The 22,909-nt window shown below is 38.0% G+C and overlaps 1 protein-coding gene across 1 annotated transcript in view; it reads left to right on the top strand.

The window, feature by feature from the left end:
- The window catches only part of PLS3 (plastin 3), a 76,100-nt gene extending 65,524 nt beyond the window's left edge, over positions 1-10,576 (top strand). The window contains exons 9-16 of the mRNA XM_015250485.3: positions 347-442; positions 4,176-4,371; positions 5,563-5,641; positions 6,408-6,522; positions 6,725-6,858; positions 7,477-7,600; positions 7,821-7,945; positions 9,342-10,576. Coding sequence (XP_015105971.1) covers positions 347-442; positions 4,176-4,371; positions 5,563-5,641; positions 6,408-6,522; positions 6,725-6,858; positions 7,477-7,600; positions 7,821-7,945; positions 9,342-9,474 — 1,002 coding nt within the window. The 3' untranslated portion in view covers positions 9,475-10,576. The remainder of the gene's footprint in view (positions 1-346; positions 443-4,175; positions 4,372-5,562; positions 5,642-6,407; positions 6,523-6,724; positions 6,859-7,476; positions 7,601-7,820; positions 7,946-9,341) is intronic.
- Positions 10,577-22,909: the final 12,333 nt, after the last annotated feature.

Raw genomic sequence — 22,909 nt, 5'->3', positions numbered from 1 at the left:
CCGGATTTCTGCTGTCCTACTATTTTCTTGCTTGTTTTATCTACCAAGCTTATTGACTTCAGTAACTCAGTGAAGGTACAGAAAGAGTATGTGTTTACTAGCTTTTCTGTATTGATGACTTCAGTAAATTGTAAGGTCATAGCAAAATCCAGTTCATCCATATTCAAGGCAGACATAAGACCAGATAGGTGGACTTTTCTGAGGGGAAAAGAGCTGTTAAATTAGAAGAGATTTGTGTCATACATTCTCACAAAATCCAATGCAAATATCCTTCTAAACATGGGACAATAGGATACATTCATTCTTTGTAAATGTGATCTCAGTGACATTTTCAATTCATTTGTAGGATTCCAAAGCCTATTTCCATCTTCTCAATCAAATTGCACCAAAAGGACAAAAGGAAGGTGAACCACGGATAGATATTAACATGTCAGGTTTCAATGTAAGTATGGGTGTTCTTTTGAATTTTTCAGACTTACAAAATTGTTGTCAATTTCTTATAAATAACAAGAACTTTTATAACTGCATGTATTGGTTTGGCAATTTTAAGTATTATTTTAAAATTTATTGCTGTAGATAATTCAGAGGCAGAAAGACTAGCTTTGATTATGCTGATAGTTTATCATAAGTCCTATAATTATGCTGGTATTGGTTTATATGGATAGTGTAAAACAGTCAAAGAAAGTGTGAGGAAATAAGCAGTAGAGACTAACTTTTTCCAAGTATTTGGATTATAATCGCAGTGATAGATTTAATGACTGCATATTCATATATGTATCTAATATTCCTGTGTTGAGAGTGATGTGAATATGTTTAAAAACTCCTGATTCCTGAAATCCAGTCTGGGGATTTAGTGTCATGGACCATGTTCCCTGGTTACATCACTTATTTGTTCAATGGCCTTGGACAAGTTCCTTCCCAAAATTGGATCTCACTTGTCTCATTCATGAAATAGAGTTGGACTAATGACTATAACTCAATAAAAAAAGTTTAAAAAAAAAGAGTTGGACTAGACTATTTACTCTCATTAGATATGGAACACATTCCACTGATTTTAAAAATCCACATTTCTAGCATATTATGCAGTAAGATTGAGTGGATACACTGGCTGAACCATTTATACTGCCCTTACCGGAACTGAAATTGTAACTGACTTGTGCGCTTCTATTTCTGTCTGTATTTAAATGTGCAGCTCTTCAGTTCAGATCACTCTTGGCATGGATGAAGGGCCCTCCTGTGCACAAGGGAGCTATCTGGGATGGCTAGCCAGGTGATCTTATGCCTGGGTAGATGGCACTTAGAACACTGATTCTGATACAGCTCTTCTCCAGTCACTCCTCCCTGATTGATGTTAAAACACTCCCTTCTTTGTCTCTTCCCTCCTCAGAATCCTTCAGGGATTCCCCATTGACGCTAGAGTTCAGTCTGAAATCTCCTGAGGAGCATCTAAGGGCCCTACTACACCATCTTGCTCTGTGTCTCCCAGCCAGTGCTATCTCCCACTTCGCTGTACCCCCCCACACTCATTTTACCACTGAGCCTTTCCTCATGCTTTTCCCTTGTTTTCCAGAGTCCTTCACCTTTTTAGCCTTACACCTTCTTTAGGAAGGAAGATAATAGATAGATAGATAGATAGATAGATAGATAGATAGATAGATAGATAGATATCCATTACCATATCAAGTTTCCCCATGACCCTTTGTAGTTCCTCCTTGCCCCCATACTCCTCCATCCCAGGTAACCACTGATTTGCTTTCTTTCACTTGAGTTTGAATTTCTGAGACTTTTATATAAATAGAATCATACAATATGTACTCTTTGTCTAGCTTCTTTCACTCAGCATAATTATTTTGAGATTCATTCATGTTGTTGTATGTATCAGATTCATTCCTTGTTTTATTGCTAAATAATATTCCAGTAAATGAATATACTACAATTTGCTTATTCATTCACCTGTCGATGAACATTTATTTTGTTTCCAGTTTGGGGCTATTAGAAATACAGCTACTCTGAACATTCCTGTACTAGTCTTTGTATGCATATGTGCATTCATTTCTCTTTGGTAAATAACGTCGAAGTGGAATGGTCTAGGTAATATGATATGTGTGTGTTTAACTTTTTTAAGCAGCTGCCAAGTTGTTTTCCAAAGTGGTTGTACCATTGTGCATTGCCACCAGCAATGTGTGAAAGTTCCAGTTCATCCAGATACTCACTGACACTTTAGTATGGTTAGGGTTAGTCTTTTTAGTTTGGTCTTTTTTTTATTATGGAAGTACAGTCTTTTTAATGTTAATCATTCTAACAGGTGCCAAATGATATCCCATTGTGATTTTAATATGCGTTTCCCTAATGACAAATGATACTGAATATCTTTTCATGTGGTTATTTGCTACCCATATATCTTTATTCAGATACTTTACCCATTTTAATTGCATTGTTTTCTTATTAATTTTTTAATGTTTTTATATATTTTAGATACAAGTCCTTCATTGGACATGTGATTTGCAAATATTTTCTCCCGTTGTTTTTCAAAGAACAGATGTTCTTAATTTTGACAGTCAGATTTTGCCATTTTTTCTTTTACAAATCATGCTTTTGATGTATCTAAGAAATTTTAGCTTTACACAAGGTCACAAGCATTTCATCCTATGTTTTCTTCCCGAGGTTTAATAGTTTGGGGTTTTACATTTAGGAATATATATATCTGCTTGGGGTTAACTTTGAATATGGTGTGAGGAATGGTCTGAAGTTCTTTTTTGTGTATGTGTATTTTTTTTCACTAGTCTATATTTGACTATTTAAAACCTTTTTTGACTATTTTAAAGCTTCTTTCTATTCCAGTATTACCAGTGCTTTTTCTCTAGGAATACCAAGATGATCAGTAAAGAAGGGATTTTAAAATGAAGATGGTAAATAGCATAAAGCAGACAATATTAAAGTTTAACAACTGACAGGGTTTAAGAAGTAGAGTACACTCTATGAGAGAAACTCACTCTGCTCCAAGGGAATCCTGAAGAAAGGCTGAGTCCCACTCAGTTGCCCATCTGCGGGTGCTCACTGATTGCTCTGCAGGTGGTAACGATGAAGGGTAACACAATAAACTCGCTTTGTTCAGGGGTCCTAGACAATGAAGGCACCTCACTGGAGATTAAAAACTAAAGATAGCATCACCCATTAAAGACAGAGTTAAGACTGTCAAATTCTACATTCTGAATACTGTTGGTTTATAAATAACTTTCCTCAAGTTTCATTTTTATATCTTCCCTCCCTCTCCTTCCCCGTTATAAAATCCCTTTTCACATGACACTGTTTTCCAGAAGTGCTTTTGCCCTGGGGCAGACTAGGGTGGAGATGTCTGTGGTAACTGCCAAGAGCAGTCTGGGGTAGGTCACTAGAAAGGGAAAATCCAAAAGCAACTGTTCCTCCTGTAGCTCTAGTTTTTTTACTTTTATCATTGGGAGGTGGGAGTGGTGGGCACCTGGAAAACTATTTTTACATTGATCTGAAATCATCAGATCTATAACTTAAATTCTTCATCAGACCCTGTGTTAATCAAGAGATCAGCATGCATCTTTACAAAAAAAAAAAAAAAAGAATGGGGGGAAAAACATTAACAAGTTAGGAGTCCTAGGAATTAGTTGAAAGTATTTTTTTTTACAGAAATGGACAACTTTGCTTCCTTAGTGGAAAAGTCAAGTAAAACAAAACAAAAAAATAGTTTAAGAGAAAAACTACAATTTGAAATATGCGATTTAAACCTGAAATAAAATTATTGGAACCTGGTATGCTTGATTATTATTTTTAAAGTATTTTCTCATAATGCCTTCATATTTTTCAGCCTCACGCCTTCTTTAGGGGCTTAATTTAAAAGTCTGACCAGTTTTCACCTTTTTCTTGATGAATTTTGGTATGAGAGATGTAATCATGTAATCCCTATTGAGTTAAATCTATTCTTTCCCTAGATATATGATCTGGTGCCATCTAGAGTATTTTCAAGTTACTGCATATGCAGCACAACCAACTTTTTTTTTTTCCCCCGTTCAAAACAGTTTTGTAAGTACCGTATTTTGGCCAAGAGAAAATAGAATTGTATACCCAGACTATCATTGTAGGGAGAGATTTCTATATTTTTAGTATGGCCTTTTTAAAAATGTCTTCTTCTTTTACTTCAACAGGAAACAGATGATTTGAAGAGAGCTGAGAGTATGCTTCAACAAGCAGACAAATTAGGTTGCCGACAGTTTGTTACCCCTGCTGATGTTGTCAGTGGAAACCCCAAACTGAACTTAGCCTTTGTGGCTAACTTGTTTAATAAATACCCGGCACTAACTAAACCAGAGAACCAGGATATTGACTGGACTCTATTAGAAGGTAACTAAAGGTTTCTCAAATTCTGTGTGGAACCACAGAGTAGAAGTACGTAGGCCATAGCGATTTCATAATCTTCACTTTAATGTTTCCTTTTCCACTTCCCATTAGCAAATATCTGCTAGAAGTACAGCCAGGGGCTGATATAGAAAGGGATGATACAAGGGAACTTTTTAAAGTAAGGTAACCTAGGGTCACTTAATTTAAGGCCACTTAGTAAGCCAATGTTTTATTTTAATATTGTAGAATTAGGTCACTTTTTAAACCTCTCACCAGAAAAATACACATATGCATAAGATTTGACCTATAAATTTACAATATTTACGTTTCATTCTTCCATAGTCACGCTAACTGGAACTGGCCCCAGTTCCTTTCACACTTAACCTACTCGGAAAGAGAATAATAATGCATGGTAATTATTTAAGTTTGGGAAAGGCAAGAGTTTTCCTTTGCCAGATTGTATGTGCATAAAGTATGGCATTTAAAAATTAACAAATGAGGGGGAAAGGTATAGCTCAGTGGTAGACCGCATGCCTAGGATGCACAAGGTCCTGGATTCAATCTCCAGTACCTCCATTTGTCACTAAATAAATAGATAAACCTAATTATCTCCCCCAAATTAAATAAATAAATAAATAAAACAATTATTAAAAATTTGACAAATATAAATAGTTCATTGCATATCTGCTAGCATTACTATAAAATCATTAAATTTTATGCTTCGGAAGTTTCAAATATTTTGTTGTACTGTAGGCAGGTGAAAGGAGTACTCATATGTAGCTTAGTATTTTTAACTGGGTAGAGGGAAGGTGTAAATTAACATGAGCATAGGTGTTTATATGACCATAGCAGAATTTTAAAATATAAACTAAACTGATAACATCAATTACTTTTGAGGTTTGGGGATTTGAGGAGATACTGGAAAAGGATTAGAAGGAGGAGGAGATTATAAATGTTCATAAACCTCTAAATTGCTTAACTGGTTATAATAAGGCTATATTCTTTAATTTTAAAATAAATTCAACCAGTTAAAACAACAAGCATGTATCTAGAGAGAATGCTTGGAGATTCATATCAGAGAAGATCTGTAGATCTGTACAGAGGAAATAAAATAGTCTTAAATGTGGGTTGACACTATATGCACATATATAAGGTGTTTAATGAATATGTAAATTTTGTGAATGTTTTTAATAGGAGAAACTCGTGAAGAAAGAACCTTCCGTAACTGGATGAACTCTCTTGGTGTTAATCCCCATGTAAACCATCTATATGCGTAAGCCTTCCTCCTGCTATTGTAAACAGTTATGAACAGTTATGAGTGGGAGCTGCATAAATGATTACAGCTTTTAACATTTTCTAAATGTTAGTTTGTAGCAGTTATTTATGTTCAGAGATGTTGAGCACTGACTTCCATTATTCATTTTCCAAATACACAAAAGCCCAGATTATGCCTTTACATGATCATTATCATTAAGTAAAAGCATGTCTAAATGTCTTTTTGACACCCTAGGGAACAGATACTTGATATTTTGAAACAGAGACCAGGGAACACCTTAAGTTGACCATTCTTGATGCCTCGGGGCCTTTCTGCTCGCTGTTCTCTCAACCCAGGATGTTCTTTTCCACATCTAATGCCTTATTCCCTTGCTGTATTCGAGCCACTGATTCAGATCCCGACCACCACCTACTACTCCTTAACCCCTAACCCAGGTCTTTTTTTCCTTCTGCAAATCATATTATCCATCTATCCATATCTTTGTGTATTGTCTCTCTCTCTGACTCTAATGTAAGACCAGAGATTTTTGTCATATGTGCCCAGCTTCTAGGACAGTACCTTGCAGACAGTAAGCTCTCAATTATTTGTTTAAGTGAATTGGATGGTCTTAGCTCTGTTTTTAGCACAGATTGATAAAAATTGTCAGTCTTGGGTATTATCTATGGTTTTCTACACTGTGTTTGACAATGTAGTGTTGCTGTCTTTAAGGAAACATAGGCCCAGCTGTCTGAAAACACTGATAAAATTATTTTTAAATCACTAGTGACCTGCAAGATGCCCTGGTAATCTTACAGTTATACGAACGAATTAAAGTTCCTGTTGACTGGAGTAAGGTTAATAAACCTCCATACCCGAAACTTGGAGCCAACATGAAAAAGGTAGGTAATTAAGTTGCTGCATTTGTTGTAGACTGTTTTTATTCTCAGTCTGTTTTCTTTTATTTGGAAAACTCTTTGACTCTGAGCTTCTTGAGGACAGGAACTAGCTTTGTACACTAAGCCTGTAGGTCACGTGCATGTGCCCACACACGTGTACAGATTAAACAAATGAAGATCTGTATTTGCTTTTGTGTGTTTGCAGCTAGAAAACTGCAACTATGCTGTTGAACTAGGGAAGCATCCTGCCAAATTCTCCCTGGTTGGCATTGGAGGGCAAGACCTGAATGATGGGAACCAAACCCTGACTTTAGCTTTAGTCTGGCAGCTGATGAGAAGGTACGGTACACAGTTGTAGCTGTTTACACTTCACTCTAATACAGGTCTGTGATCTCATCCTTATTATTTTTAAGCAAACATATCAATGACCACACCTTTGAAATTTTTGAGTTTAGAGTCTGAAGTGAGCTTAAGTAATGAATATATGTTGGATGTTCAATGGGAGGTGCCTTCTTGAAAGTTAGGCAGCAGAACTGTGAAAATTCCCCCTTTTTTTCATAGGAAACCTGACACGTAGATTTGAACCTCATTTAGCATCAGTGAGTGAAAAAATAGCAAAAATTTATGAATATCCCATGTATCCATTTGAGAAAGAGGATCTCTTCACTAGAATGCTGAAAAGCATTCATTATAACTGGGTACCAGCCAAAGCACAGTTTATTTTAAGTCCTTACCATGGCTGGACTAGTACAAAGCGTGCCTACAGTAGACTGTCGGGCTTACTCATTAAAGCACTGAAAATCTCCCAACTAGTAGAAAAGGCAGCTCAATGGCGAGTCCCTACTACTTGAAATGTTCGGGGGTTTTTTTTTTTCCATATAATATGAGCCTCTTTCTGTGGTTTGCATCGTTTCTCATAAGGTAGATCAAGACCGTTTCTTCTGCTGCTTCTTTTAGATATACCCTCAATGTTCTGGAAGACCTTGGAGACGGTCAGAAAGCTAATGACGACATCATCGTCAGCTGGGTGAACAGAACATTGAGTGAAGCTGGAAAATCAACTTCCATTCAGAGTTTTAAGGTAAGAATTCCATGTTTGACTATTAAACATTACTTTTGCTGTAGAAAGTATCTATAATTGGGAAAGACAGCCTTTGGTTTCTTTGTGGGTGAGACTCCTTGTTGGGCTAATGGCACGATGCTTTTCTAATTCACTGGACTTTGTTTTTGGCTTTATCTAAGTAATCACATGATAATTTGTACACATTGACAGTCTCGGCGGTATTGTCCTTTTACACTAGGACAAGACGATCAGCTCCAGTTTGGCAGTTGTGGATTTAATTGACGCCATCCAGCCGGGCTGCATAAACTATGACCTTGTTAAGAGCGGCAATCTCACAGAGGACGACAAGCACAATAATGCCAAGTAAGGGGCGCTGCAGAATGTCCTGGCAAGAGCCCAGGCTTTGCAGCCAGACAGATGTGTGTTCTCCTTCACATTCTGCCACTTAAGAATGGTGTTACCCCAGGGGAAACCTCTTCTAGCCTCAGATTCCTCATCAGTAAAATGAGAGCAATAATACCTTGGAGATTTTGAAATGAATAAAATATATAAGAGCATGTAGGTAGGTGCTCAATCACTTGTTGCTTTAGCAGATTACAGAAATAACGTACTGTGTGTTTTAGTGCAACTTAGCTACAAGCTTTCAAGGGAAAAATGAGCTAGGAATATTCATGCCTTAGATAAGAGTATTCTTCTGTCACACTTTTTTTTTTAAACGCCTTTCCACCGATGTCTCGCTCACTGTGTGTAGATCACTCTTCCTATGTATGCTGAGTTGATTATCTTGGTCCCTAAATGGGCAGGATGCTTAAGCCTCAGCTGAAACTGTGTCTTGAAAGTTTACTACATTTCAGCAGTAATTGAGATGGTCTTTTTCCACCTTTCTCTTTCCTTCTTCTCCAAAAATCTAGACTGTGATCTGGTTTCACAGGCAACCCGTGAAAGCTTTACTAGTATACACTGAAAATCAGCCCACAGCAGGGCTTCACAGGATAGCTAAGACACATTACTGCAAATCTTTGGAGTTAGGCACATCATTTCTTGAAAAATATTTAGTGTATATGATAAAGATTTAATGTCCATAATATATTGAGAGCTCTTGAAACTTCTTTTTCCAGAAACTTGATCATCTTTAAAGACTCCCATTACAGAACACCTAGCAATGCCTCGTGTATTCATTGAGGGGTGCTCCCGCAGATTTCCCCAGCTGGGCACATCAGTTCTTTTCTCCCTTCCTTTGGCTACCCTTGCCATTCCTTGTTTCAGCCACTCTGTCCATGTGCCATGTAAACTCTCTCCCTGCCCTTGAATATTTGGAAGTATTTACTGCATCTACCAAAGCAACTTGCATTTTGCATCTGCCATAATTTTCCACCCCATATCTCTGGGATCACATGAGAGTGTCTGTAGTTGCTCAATGAAATATCAACAGTCTGGGTCATTAGATATATCTATAAAAAAATTTTTTTTTCATATCAAATCAGTGCTCCAAAATTAACTCATTTCATATTGAAGAGAAGGAGCGAATAAATAATAGCAACGCCAAATAGTAGAGCTTAAAAATCTGATGTCACTTAGGAGTGATGTCACAAACAAAAAAGAAAACAAAATAGCAAAAGATAAAATCATTCTGATTTGAACTTTGGCCGTGGCAGTTTTGCGTCTCAGCCAGATGATGATTTAAGAGGAAATAGATGTCTCGTATTGTGCCCATGACTGACAAGAATGTCACTTTAATTTGTGTTTCCTCCAACATTAGGTACGCAGTGTCAATGGCTAGAAGGATTGGAGCCAGGGTGTACGCCCTCCCTGAAGACCTTGTGGAAGTAAAGCCCAAGATGGTCATGACCGTGTTCGCATGCTTGATGGGCAGGGGAATGAAGAGAGTGTAAAATAGCCAATTGGAATACAGCCTTGCTCCCAGGTGCATGATTAGCAGATCGGCAATTTCCAGGTGAAGTGCTCATGGCTTAAGGAGCTGTTGGTTATTTAAAGGACTTTTAGTTGTAACAAGACTAAGCGCATCATGAGAGCCCTCAGGGGAAAGAGTTTTAGTAAAAACTACTCCTCTTTCCTGTAGTCAAGGTGGACTTGTCAGGCATACCTGAAACGTGCTCATAGCCGAATCATTTACACGCTCCTCCTAGGTCGCTGCCCTGATGTTTCTCATTGCTGTCCATATTTCTAAGTATCTTCTTCCTTCTTAGAATGCCCACCTCTTAAGACTTGCTTAGATGATTGGATATGAATATTATTAGACAATAATTTTGCTTTCCATCCAGTATGCTAGTTCTTATTCGAGAACTGTGGTCAGAGGGTATTTGGATATGAGTTGTCCTTTGCTTATCTTTATTGTACTGGAAATTTACAGAAGTAACGGGCTGTGCAGAATGTAATAGAAGCTTTTCATATTCTTTTATTCTTAAAATCAGTATCTTTTTACAGTATTCTTTCTACATGATCCTTTTTTGTACATTTAAGAATATTTTGATTACATTAAACAAGACTGCTGATTTTGCTACTTTTTTTAAGGGGTCTTCAAGTAAGTAAAAAAACATACATTATAGGTAGAGGAAAATGTACCTTGAATTTCCATCTTCCCTCTCATACCCAAGCTGTAAACAGTTGACATATTTTGTCTTAAAAACACTTGGTTCAATATATGCTTATTCATTTTAAAACCTGTATCATCCAACTCTCTCTTTAGATTTCAAATGCTGTTGAGTATGACATCTTTGAGGAGAGAGTGTGCGCAGAACTTAGACAGGATACGGTAGGCCAAGTATGCTAAGTGTACAGTAAATTTTCTAATTTTACACCTAAGACAAGGAGATGTGGTCACTAAAAAATAAACATATATATTAGGACTTAATGTACTCTTGCTTTGTCAAGCTGTTTGCTATAGTTTTCAAGACCATAATGTTACTCTAACTCTGAAAAATGATGTAATCTGGTAGCAGTGTATTAGTTCAAATAAAGGCATTTACATAATAATTAGTCTCTTCATGCTTCTGTCTCTTAGTAGTGTGCCGGTAATGTTTGCCAGGTTCTTTTCCTCCAATATTCTAACTCTCTTTCCGGTGTACTATATAAAATGATGTTTGTTAAATTTTACTTTTGGAGCTGAATTGCAGGGACTGAGTTAAGGATACTATCAATGGGGTAAGATGGTTTTCTCCACCCTACCAAAATTTCCTTATCCAATTTCTCCCTTTTTCTTCCTTTTCCATCTCACTCAGCCTTTTCAGTGTTCTATGATATACAGAAAATCGAAACAGTGGGGGTCTGAACAACCAGGCAAGAGAGATGGTTTATGGACATTTGGGGCTGGATAATTCTTTATTGAAGGTGGGGAGGGAGCCGTCCTTTGCACTGCAGGGGGTTAGTGGTATCCTTGGTCTGTACCCAGTAGATTTCAGTAACATCCCCTCCCTGGGGTGTAGACCAAATATGTCTCCAGACATGGCCAAATGTTCCATGGAGCACCAAAATCATCCCTAGTTGACATTCTGTTGTTTATGGTACCATTTCAAGGTTTTGTGTGACTGAGAAATATGAATGCAGTCCTTTGAGGTACTGCATGGTGATATTATAAAATATTTTGTACTTACAATCTAAAAGTAAGAAAGATCTTTCTTAGTATGATACAAACCCCAGAGACATAAAATAGAATGATAAATTTGACAGTTCTGCTTTTATAAAAGATATATATATATATAAATATAATAAAGTCAAAATATAGACAACCAAGAAAAAAGTTTAGTCTCATTGTCTTAGTCCATTCGTGCTGCTATAACAAAACATCATAGAGTGGGTGGCTTGTAAACAACAGAACTTTATTTCTCACAGTTGTGAAGTCTAGGAAGTCCAAGATCAAGGCTCTGGCAGGGTCTGGTGAGGGCCCACTTCCTGGTTCATAGGTGGTGGTCATTTACCTTAACCTCACGTGGTGGCAGGGGCAAGGGTCTCTTTAATAAGGGCAACTAATCCCATTCATGAGGGCTCCACCCTCATGACCTCAGGCCCCACCTCCTAGTACCATCACACTGGGAGATTAGGTTTCAACATAAGAATTTGGGGGGGACCCAAATATTTGGTCTACAGTGTCCATATGTTGAGATTAATTTTCTTAATATAAAGACAGCTTTAATGAATAAGTAAAAGATAAGTCTTTTGCAAACATATACTCATTACTGATGAGATAAAGACAATCCCATCTTATTCCTGTCTTCAGCCTTGTATTTTCTATGCTTACCTACATTCCTCTCCCTCTAAGTACAAAGATTCTTCTCTGTAATTATGTCTGTAATGCCTTGAAATGCCTTTGAAACAAGATAAAAGGTTTATTCCATCTTGCCCTTTTTTCAAGAAAGGAGCCGGTCTCTTGGGTGGTTCCCTGTACAAGGCCCACAGTCTGTAGGAATGCACCTTTGAATAGATACATGTTCATATAAAGTGGTGAGCCTGAGTACGCCATTTCTTCCTTCCTCCAAATAATGGGCTAAAATCACTAATATATTAAACGGCCTAACAAATCTATAAAAGAAAAAGTTGCTTTTTAAAAATGGGCAAAGGAGATGAATATCCATTTCAAAAACTATCATTAACCAATGAACATAAAGGTGGAATGCTAATTCTCAAAAGTAATGAAGGTTATGTAGTTAAAACCAACCAAGAACTGCCTTTTTTTAAGTAGGCTTTATTTTTACAGCAGTTTTAAGTTCACAGCAAAATTGAAAGGTACAAAGGTACACCCCCTGCCCCGACACTTGCATCACCTCCCTCACTAACAACATCCCCCAACAAAAGGGTACATTGGTTACAATTGATGAAGCTGCCTGGACACATGCTTAACGCTCAAAGTCCATGCTTTACCTTAGGGCTCACTCTGGGTGTTGTACGTTCTGTGGGTTTTGACAAATATATAATGACATGTATCCACCCAGTATAGTATCAGACAGAGTACTGTCACTGCCCTAAGACTCTTCTGTGCTCTTCTAGTCATCCCTCCCTCTTCCCTAACCCCTGGAAACCACTGATCTCTTTACTGTCTCCAGAGTTTTGCCTTTTCCTAGAATGTTAGGAAGTTAGAATCATACAGTATGTAGCCTTTTCAGATTGGCTTCTTTCGCTTAATAATACACATTTAAGAGAACTGCCTTTTGTATGAACTGCCTTTCATTGATTAAAAAAAAAGAAGTGATTGATAAATTACCTGATGTTGATGACGGTATGAGTATACAGGCACTCTCTGATACCGCAGATGGAAGAGTCATCAGTTTATAATTTGTTGAAGGCAATTTGGTAATTGCAGTCAAACTAAAAAGTGGCATATCCTTGAACTCTGCAGCCAGCAAGTAGAGCAGTGTGCCATGGTACGTCTTGTGTTGTAATAAAGGACTGGGGAAACAGTGTGGTCTGTCTGTACAAGGAAAGAGGTCCTGTATTATCCCATTTAAAAAAAAATGGTAGTATATGCATAGATAAAAGTCTTGAGGAAACTACATATTTGTGTAGTTACACTTTGAGATGTGGAGTGGAATAACAAGTTTTTTACTTTTTATGTTACATATTTCTATAATGTCAGGAGAGTTAAAATACACTGTTACTGTTGTCAGGCAAATAACAGAAAAATTTTACCCTATAGAAAATTTAAAAGAGTATCACAGTGAATGCCTATATATTCTTTACCTACATTTCCCAATTGTTAACATTTTGACATATTTGTTTTATTCTCTGTTTTTTTGCCGAAGCATCTGAAGGTAAGTTGTCAACATCGCAGCATCAGCCTCCTGAGAATAAGAACATTCTCCCACATAACTATGATAACATTGTCATATCTCCAAAATGTAACATAGATATCATCTCTAATGCACAGTCTAAATTCAAATTTTCCAAATTATTCCCAAAGTATCTTTAAAATTTTTCTCTTTAATCCAAGATACAATAAAAATTTACACATTGCCTTTCACTATCAGGTCCCTGTTCTGTCCTTTAAGATTTAAGATACTGAAATAATCTGCTTTTTTTTTCATCTTTTGTGCCACTGACATTTGTTAAGAGTTCAGGCTAGTGTTGTAGAATGACCCACATCTGGATTTGTCTGATTGTGAAAAGAAGGAAAAAACATTCTTTGCAATTTAGGAAAAATAATATTTACAAACCTGGTATAAATGAGTTCGTGGTATGAGTTTGTAGGGTTTATTTTAAGTGGGTACCATTGGAAAGGTGACATGACTTTTGGGGGAAAATGTGAATCATTTTACATTTTCTTGTTTGGTTTTTGGGTTTTGGGGGGGTAATTATGTTTATTTATCTGTTTATTTTAATGGCAGTACTGGGAATTGAGCCCAGGACATCATGCATACTAACCATGCACTCTACTACCAAGCTGTACCCAATCCCCCTTACATTTTTATTTTGAAATGGTTGTAAGCTGACAGGAAGTGTCAAAAAGTGAACAAGTGGTCCCATGCCCCCTCCATCCAGTTTCACCCAGTCACAACACCCTATGTAGCTATGAAGCCATACCTCAGAGATCGTGGATTCTGTTCCAGACCACAGCAATAAAACGAATCTTGAAATAGTGAGTCACATGAACTTTTTAGTTTCCTAGTGCATATAAAAGTTATGTTTACACGATACTGTAGTCTTTTAAGTGTGCAACAGCATTATGTCTTTAAAAATGTGCATACCTAAATTTAAACATACATTATTGGGGAGAATATAGCTCAAGTGGTGGAGTGCATGCCTAGCATGCACGAGGTCCTGTGTTCAGTCCTCAGTACCTCCTCTAAAAATAAATAAACCTAATTACCCCACCCCCCCAAGAAAACAAAAAATTTTATTAATTAAAAAATAAGATATATTATTGCTAAAAAATGCTATGTGAGCCTTCAGCAAGTTGTAATAACATCAGAGATCACTGGTCACAGATCACCATAACAAATACAACAATAATGAAAAAGTTTGAAAGATTGCTAGAATTACCAAAATGAGACACAGAAACATTAAGTGAGCAATTGCTGTTGGAAAATCGATGATAAGCTTGCTCGATGCAGGGTTGCCACAAACTTTCAATGTGTAAAAATCACAGTACCTGCGAAGTGCAATACTGCACTTTGAGGTGTGAAACAAGGTATACCTGAAGTACAATATAAAAACCCAGGTGGGTGAAATGGGTGAAGGGGGCAGGGCAAAAGGTACAAACTTCCAGTTATAAATAAGTCCTGGGGATGTGATGTGTAGCATGGTGACTATAGTTAACTACTGTATTGTATATTTGAAGGTTGCTAAGAGTAGATCTTAAAAGTTCTCATCACAAGAAAAAAAATGTGTAACTACGTGTGGTGATGGATGTTAACTCAACTTTTTGTGGTGATTATTTGGCAGTGTATACAAGTAATGAATCATGCTGTACACCTGAAACAAATACAATGTTATATGTCAGCTTTACCTCAAGTGAAAAAAGAAAAGGGACTAGAAAAGAGTTTAACAGTGAAAAATGTAAGGGACAAAACCCCCAGGAAATTTACAATGGTACAATCTATAGAGCTTAGTCGTATTTCACCAGTTTTACATGTGCTCGTTTGTGTGTGTGTGTATTTTTCTTTTTCAAAATTGCTTTAGATATCCTAGGTCCTTTGTTTTTCCATACACATTTTAGAATAAGTTATTCTATGTCTGAAAAAACTTTTTGCTGGTATTTTGATAGGAATTGTATGAAATCTACAGATCAATTTGAGGGAGAATTGACATCTTTACTATGTCAATTCTTCCAATCCATGAGTATGGTCTATCTCTTCATTTATTTAGGTCTTCTTTGATTTCTTTAATCAGGATTTAAAATTTTTCAGTGTACAGAGTCTACACATTTTCAATTTATACCTAAATATTTTATTTGGAGTTTTGGGTAAGTTCCTCGGGATTTTCTACATAGACATTCATATCATCTGCAAAAATTTGTTAAGACGGTAGATCTCATGTTAAATGTTCTTACCACAATAAAATAATGGTTTTAAAAGACAAAAACAAATCATTGCTAATTTAATGGGAAGTGGTCTTCTCTCCTTTATATATCTTCCCAGGAACACTGTATGGGAAGGTATATTTAAAGGATCAGCGAGATGGAGATGACAGCCACTTACTGGGAAACAAATAGCATTGGTGAAAGATTTTAAAATAAACCATTAAACACCAGGTATACAAACTTGCAGTCACTCACAAGGAATTTATCAGATCTTGTCCACTTTGTGAAATGCTCCTCAGTGAAGAATTCAGGTCTTTCTTTTTCATCACTTTTTATTCAACATACTTCCTGTGACTGGAGAAGTTTTCAACATTACATATTCTGTTGAGTCTTCTGTTAAAATACTTTCCATTAATAATCAAGTAAATAACATTGAGTACCTGCTTTGTCTCAGGCTTTTGTCCAAGGCCTGAAGCCTGAAATTCAAGTGAGACACGCTCTTTTCCTTGAGCTCTATACTTGGGTATCTGGGACACAAACACTTATCATAAAGTAAAGTGTAACAGTGGACGTTTGTATCAGGTAGGAGTACAAAGTCAGGGAAATTCGGACGGCAGTGAACAGAACGTGTGTGGATCAGGGCGTGGGTGGCGTGGCGGTCAGCACAATCCCCAGTGCGAAGTGATGCTTTCGCTACTGATTCCTTTCTTTGAAGTTTGACTGGAGATAAAAGGGCCTAGACAGGTGTTTTTTGTTTTTGTTTTTTTAATCCAGCAGACTCCTCCTTGCGGTCCAGATTTGACCCATAGTTATTCCCTGGATTAAAAATCCTCTTTCAAAACTGCTACACTCATTAGATTTCATGGAAGGGACTCCTTGAAAAGCTTGAGAGCTGAGACTCACGGTCCAGTGTCACTGATGAGAAAAATAGCCCCTAATATATGAGAGCTGGCGTGGCCCTCACAGCTTGGCCGTGTTCTGTGAGCATAGAGAAATTCACACAACACCAGCATCCAACAAGTCCCCTCTGCGGTGGTGATTCAGTGAGACAAAAACAAGACTACTGCGTAATCATGTCTGAACACAGACAAAACATGAATGTTGTCCAAGTCTCAGAAATAAACAAACATCCTCCACTCCTGGCTGATATGAGGCACTGCTGCTGCTTTTTTCCCCCAATAAATCTTTAGCCTTGGTATAATCTAGTATGATTTTACAACGTTGATTGTAAATATTTCTTGTCTTTAGATAACGTATTCCTTACCCCTTGTCTCCTCTGACAAACAGTTGTGATAAAATTTTCTACCTTTTAATTAAGTAAAAACTGTTATGAGAACTTTTATCTGCCAAATGTATTTATAATGATGATGATAAATTTGACAAACTCAGAGTTTAACTTCCTACATTAGTTATGCATAGATAAAAGATGGTAGTTATATCTTCCAATGATTGAATACATTTCAAGTTTAAAAGAAACATACATTTAAGCATAAAGACTGATGCAATAACTCTCTGCCAAACATTTTTCCAGGATTCTTGATTCACAAACTATTTTTGTATTTTGTTCAAAATATTTGTGGATAGGCATTTGGAGTACTGACTTAGTTATGTAGGACTCATGAGGGTCCTATTGCTTAAATCCAGTAACCAAGACATAACCACTTTGTGAGCCTTAACAGCAACAGCAAAATATGTAAAAACTTCAGGAAGCTTAGTTCTAAGGTCTTCACTAAACATGATGCTTCTCATGCTGTATAAACTCTTTGATGGAAGCAAAGCACTCACCACTTTTCAGCTAGTCACCTAGCCACCTAAGAAATATTATTGTAATGCTCCAAACCTGGCCACTCTTCCTCCCTTTACCTGAAATAGAAAATCCCCCCATGGTTGCTTATCTCTTCCAGGAGGTTATCTCTGCCCTGGCCAAACCTTCTAGAGACTCTCTTAAATAACCATGATTTAGTTGTATTTGTTAATGGTTCAAAAAGAAAAAGTAAAAGTAAACATTGCTAAACAGGATATGCTATTACAGACTTAAATGTCTCCTTGAAATACAAGCTTCTCATAGAAATTAAATCAGTTCAGATAGCTAAATGAATTGTCCTTGCCCAGGCTAACCATCGGACAAAATATAAAACAGGATACTTTATACTGAGAGTAAATATGTGATTTTAGGTTGGTTCCATGATGTCAACACGGTTTAGAAACAAGGAGATTTCCTGACCTCTCCAGGAACCCTTATAAAATAAATGGTGACTTAAAAGACCTTGAGATGCTTTGCCATTATCTGAGAAGATAACCATGATAAAAACAGATTTTAGCAAAAATGCCTTGTGTTATCACCTCCATAGCAAACATAGTTTGGCCGCAACACTGAACCAACAATAGCAGGGAGATGGCCAGAGGTACTGATGAGTGGCTGGCAGTGCGTGTTCTGCGTGCACTCCCGCCATCCTGAAAGGCTGTGGAGGTAGGACATGGCCTGGAACCAAAGCCCCGAGTCCCACTTACACATCTCCAAATGGGCGATGAGTATTTTCTGATTATTGCTGTCTATTCTTAGGGTGGGTTGAGGCCTCTCCTTGCTGGAGAGCTGAGTGAAACGATTTCTCTCTCCTGATATGGGAACTCCCTGGGGAGAGGGTGTAGCTCAAGTGGTAGAGTGCATTCTTAGCATGCACGAGGTCCTGGGTTCAATCCCCAGTATCTCCTCTAAAAATAAATAAATAAACCTAATTATCTCCCTCCCCACCTAAAAATAAATAAATTTTTAAAAATGATATGGGAAATCCCAAGGTATCTGTCTAGTGATAGGGACACACGTTTTGCTGGGATCATCATTTCAAAATCCTTTCAAGTATTACATTATACTTAGAAATTTCTCTGTACATACCATATTCGAATTTAGAAAAAATTAACAGAATTCAAAAGTTATAATTATGAATGCTCTCAAAAACCCCAGAATTCCCAGGCCCCAAATGCTGCCATTGGCCTGATGATGACAAACCACTCAAAGATCCACAAGTTTTCTCTTTGTATGTTAATAAAAGACTGCCTTGTGCATTTGGGAATTTCACTTCCAATCCCAGATTCTACTCTATTTTACAAGTTAACGGGATTGAATATTCTGGAACACTTATAAAATATCCCCAACTTTATGACCAATAGATACAAGGTACATTTTCAAAACAGTCACCTAAACATCCTCTGTATGACCTGCCACCTGGAGATTTGGTCTTCTGAAACAGGCAATGGAAATAAAACTTCCTTTGAGCCTCTGTGAAAAATATCTTGGTACCGTCAACTGGTATATCGGTAAAACTACAAGGTATTGATACTTAGATTTAAGTATTTACATTTTTAACTTAAAAGATACACATCACTTTCTCCCAGACTACTGGACATCCATTTCATCAGAAGACTGAGGAACTGGATTCTTAGGAATCCTCCAGAAGCCACTGACAGCAGAAGTGGACAGTTTTTGCTCGAGACAACAAAGCTGCTGTCCTCAGAAGCCGATGGGTTCCACCCGAGATGACAGAATGAGATTTTTTCTCATTTTTCAACCCTTTTTCTGTCCCTTTGCCCTTCTAATATTACCTCTTCTTACACGTTTATACCCTCCAGGACACTAATATGATCTCCCTTCTCTTCATCCTATTATTTTTGAACCACTATTGCCCTCTTCCGTCTCTTCAGAGAAAACAAAACTCTCCTATATGTTTTTCCCAGGCCATAGCTACTGCTTTGAATTTAACTAACTGCTGGATCTGATATCCTCCACCAGCCCCTGCTGACACTAATTCAGCATCTATCCCTTTAAACATCTCAGAAGGCAGATTCCCTTTCACAGACCCCTTCTGGTACTTCAGCTTCCCTCATACCGTTAATCCCAACTCTCAGCCTTGTAAAAATGGACCTTGACCTCACATTCTCAGAAAGCTCTGCTAAGGTGATTAGAATACCATCAGCAAGACCTAGCTGGTGAGGTGTAGACAATAATATTAAGGCTTTCCTGACCCCTGCAGTCAGTTCATTCCCTTTAGATAACATCCTGCTTTGCTGAACTAGTTAGCGCCACTCAAAAAATTTTTCTACCTCGAAGGACATCAAACTGACTTACCCCTGTTGTGATAAATGACACTTTATACTCGCAGTACAGTTTACCCCCAACTAGGGTATTTCATTTATACGGGTAGGCTTACACAACGTGGCCACACACAGGATTCAGGATAATTGTGAGACACTTTTAAGTATTTAAAAGCACCATCCCGCCTGTGGATCATGTTTCTCTGGAAAAAATACTACCCAAAAACCTTCAAAATGCAGTACCCCCAAGCTTATTAAAACCAAAACTCCCAGAAGGTACAACTGACTCTGTTTTAATGTGTACTATCCAAGTTGCAATTCCGCCACTAGGGATAGTATCACTGACAAACGTGGCCCAAAACTTGCCTCGGACCCTAACCAAAATCATAAGTAGCACAACTTCAACTTTAAAAGACAAATTAGTCTAAACCCATTAGTTAGGATTGTTGTGGACAATCACGTGACCTTTGATGACCTCTTAACCAGTTTGAGGGGGAATTTACGCCATGGCAAACACTACTTGCTGTACCTATTGATGAAGGTGATTCATGTACCAGGACCCACAAAGTGGAGGGCCCCCTAGTGGCCAAGCCCACATCACAAATCCAAACCTAAAAGTCAGGCTGCACTTAATAGGAAACACTTGTCAAGGAGTCCTAATTTACGCCAATCACTATCCTCCAGCCCAACTTTAGCCATTTACCTTAGAAAATAGGGTTTGTTAGCCCTACAAGGAAATCCCCGACCTCCTAGCCAATCATGCCCTTCTCCACGTTGCGTCCTCTGACTCCGTAAAACTCGCTCTTCCCAAAATCCCTCGGGAATAGCATTTCACTGCTTGTGAGGCATGTACTCTCCCAACCCATGGATGGCTTTTCCCTTAAATAAAGGACAAATTTGTTTTAGTTTTGTCAATTGACATTTTGGCAATGGGTTGGGACCTGAAGACAGCTGCTCAAGATTCCGTGAACGGCTCCAAGACACAGGTGAGGATACCCACAGAGCCCTTCGGTTTTGCTGCCTCTTCCGCCTTCTGGGACCTCCGGGTAAGCTGCTCTTGGATAAGCTCTGCCTATTTTGTGCTCTAACTTCTTTGAGTTTCTTTGTCCTAATATTTCTGAGTGGACAATTGGGGTGTGAGAGACTGCAGATTGTTCTGGGTGAGACTTACTGGGCCACAACACTTGGGTTTATTGCAAATTTCATCTACAAGGTAAGCCACCTTCGAGAGGTCCTGATAGGGCTCAGGAACGGTGCACAGGCAGCCAGAAACAGTAAGTCTCATGGAATTAAGGAAGATTATTTCAACAAGGGAAATTAATGGATACTCCTTCAGTCTAAGAAAGCAAAATGGCAACTATTAGGGGATTCAGAAAGCCTCAAAGTTAAGTCCACAGCAAAAAACCACTGGGGGACGTGGGGAGATAAACTAAGATAAGAAATGTGGACTCTTTTTACCAATAACACATCAAAATCTAAGTAGGCACAAGTTAAACTACTAAAAACCATTAGAATGTCTGCCACTGTGAGGAAATCGTCTCATGAAAGGAATAAGAGTTCTATTGCTAATGAGAATCTTGGAAGCCGCCGCCACAAAATTGGTGGGTACAGGTCAACCACTTAAAAGCCGTTAGGTGCTTATCACCTAACTTTAACCTCACTCGCCAACCTTAAGAAAATTTCCATGCAGTGAGTTATACTGTAGAACTCTATAAAATCTCCAACCCAGTGGCACATGCCTCTTAGATATTAATTTGGCTCCAAGAGACCCAAGACTTGGCTAAAGAAATGAGCTCCTCAAGTTTCAAAGAATGAAACACACCAACTTCTGGCATGCCTGCTAATTCTATGTCTAAGAGCTGTGGTCCCAGAAGCTGCTGATAGCTACAAAAATGGCAAATTCTTACCAAGACCACCTAGAATTACAGTGGTCATCACAGGGAACATTCCAATTAGACAAGATCATTCATTTAAGAACTGTACGTGAAAGTAAGAGTTCCCAAATCAAACAAACAGAATGGGATAGCTATTTAATTGGCATGTAGAAGCCTCCAAAAGGCTTCAAGACTCCAAAATACCTTCATTGAATGATTCATTGCAGAAGGCTAATGAAAAATTAAAGACACAAGCGGTACCTAAAATAAGACTGTAGGACTGATGTGACTCCTGCTACTCTCCTCTAGTCTCCATTACCTGAGTATTCAGTCCAGTAATCCTCTATCTATATTGCCTTTCAACTCTGACGGGATTAAAGTCTGCTGAGTTAGTTGCCTTAAAGGTACCCTCCTTGAAGGAGAGCCTCTCCCAGTGTTGACAGGACTCTGAGAGACTATCCAGTAAACTGCTACCAGTCATTCCCTTAAATTGCCAAGGGGAAACAAAAATTAAAATTAATGGAAAACCTTGTCAAATTCTGGAAGACATTGGAACTACACTCTAATCCCTATTAGCTCTGGAGCCTGCAGATGGGATCTTGGGAAAACTGGCAGAAGCCAGCAAAGGATGAGAATTCCTACAGCAGGCCCAGATCTCTGTCTGTAGTGCCCCATCCAGAGATGAAGGTAAAATTTCACATTGTCCCTTCCTTTCCAAATCCAGACCCAATGGTTATTGATTCTTTCTCTCACAGGGACACCTGTTGCCTTCTTGTTTGTCTTGTGTCCTAAGAAACTGGCTTGGAAGCCATCAATTTGGGGGCCCCCAAAACATGGCCAGACAGAAATGTGGGTCACTCCATTTGCAGCAAGGATCCTACAGACTGTTACCAGCTCTCAGGAGAACTTTCTAAGTCTGTCTTTCTTTTGGCTATCTTTGGGAGTGGCGCTGGAATCTCGAGAGGGTAGTATCTTTTGCACTCTCTTTGGAGATGCTTCTTGGGTCCGTGGGGTTGTTCAATACTGCCAGGAATATTTACTGTTTGTCCTGGCTGAATCCTGGCAAGATATTTGAAAGGATTTTTTTTTTAAGTAACTCTATGGTCAGAGTTGGTCAAATTGGAAGCTGATATACAGAATTTGATAAGAGCTTTTTTTTTAAGCCTTCTCCCCTAAGCTAAATGAAACTATGTGCCCAGAGGGAAAGAAAAACATTCCAAAGACAAACAGTTCTAAATCTAGACCATAGGAATCTTTTGATTTTCATCTTAGTTGGAGATCTTTGCCATGATCTAAAAAAGCGGATTGAAGATGATGTAGTTGGATGTGTGGGTCAGCCCTTTGGTGTCATTCAAGTTGCAACCCAATTCTGTGAGAAATTAAAAACAACTGTCC

Source organism: Vicugna pacos, chromosome X (genome assembly GCF_048564905.1).
Source record: "Vicugna pacos chromosome X, VicPac4, whole genome shotgun sequence".
Taxonomy (NCBI): domain Eukaryota; kingdom Metazoa; phylum Chordata; class Mammalia; order Artiodactyla; family Camelidae; genus Vicugna; species Vicugna pacos.
Note: the sequence above shows the minus strand (reverse complement) of the source record. Positions and strands in the feature narration are given on the sequence as shown.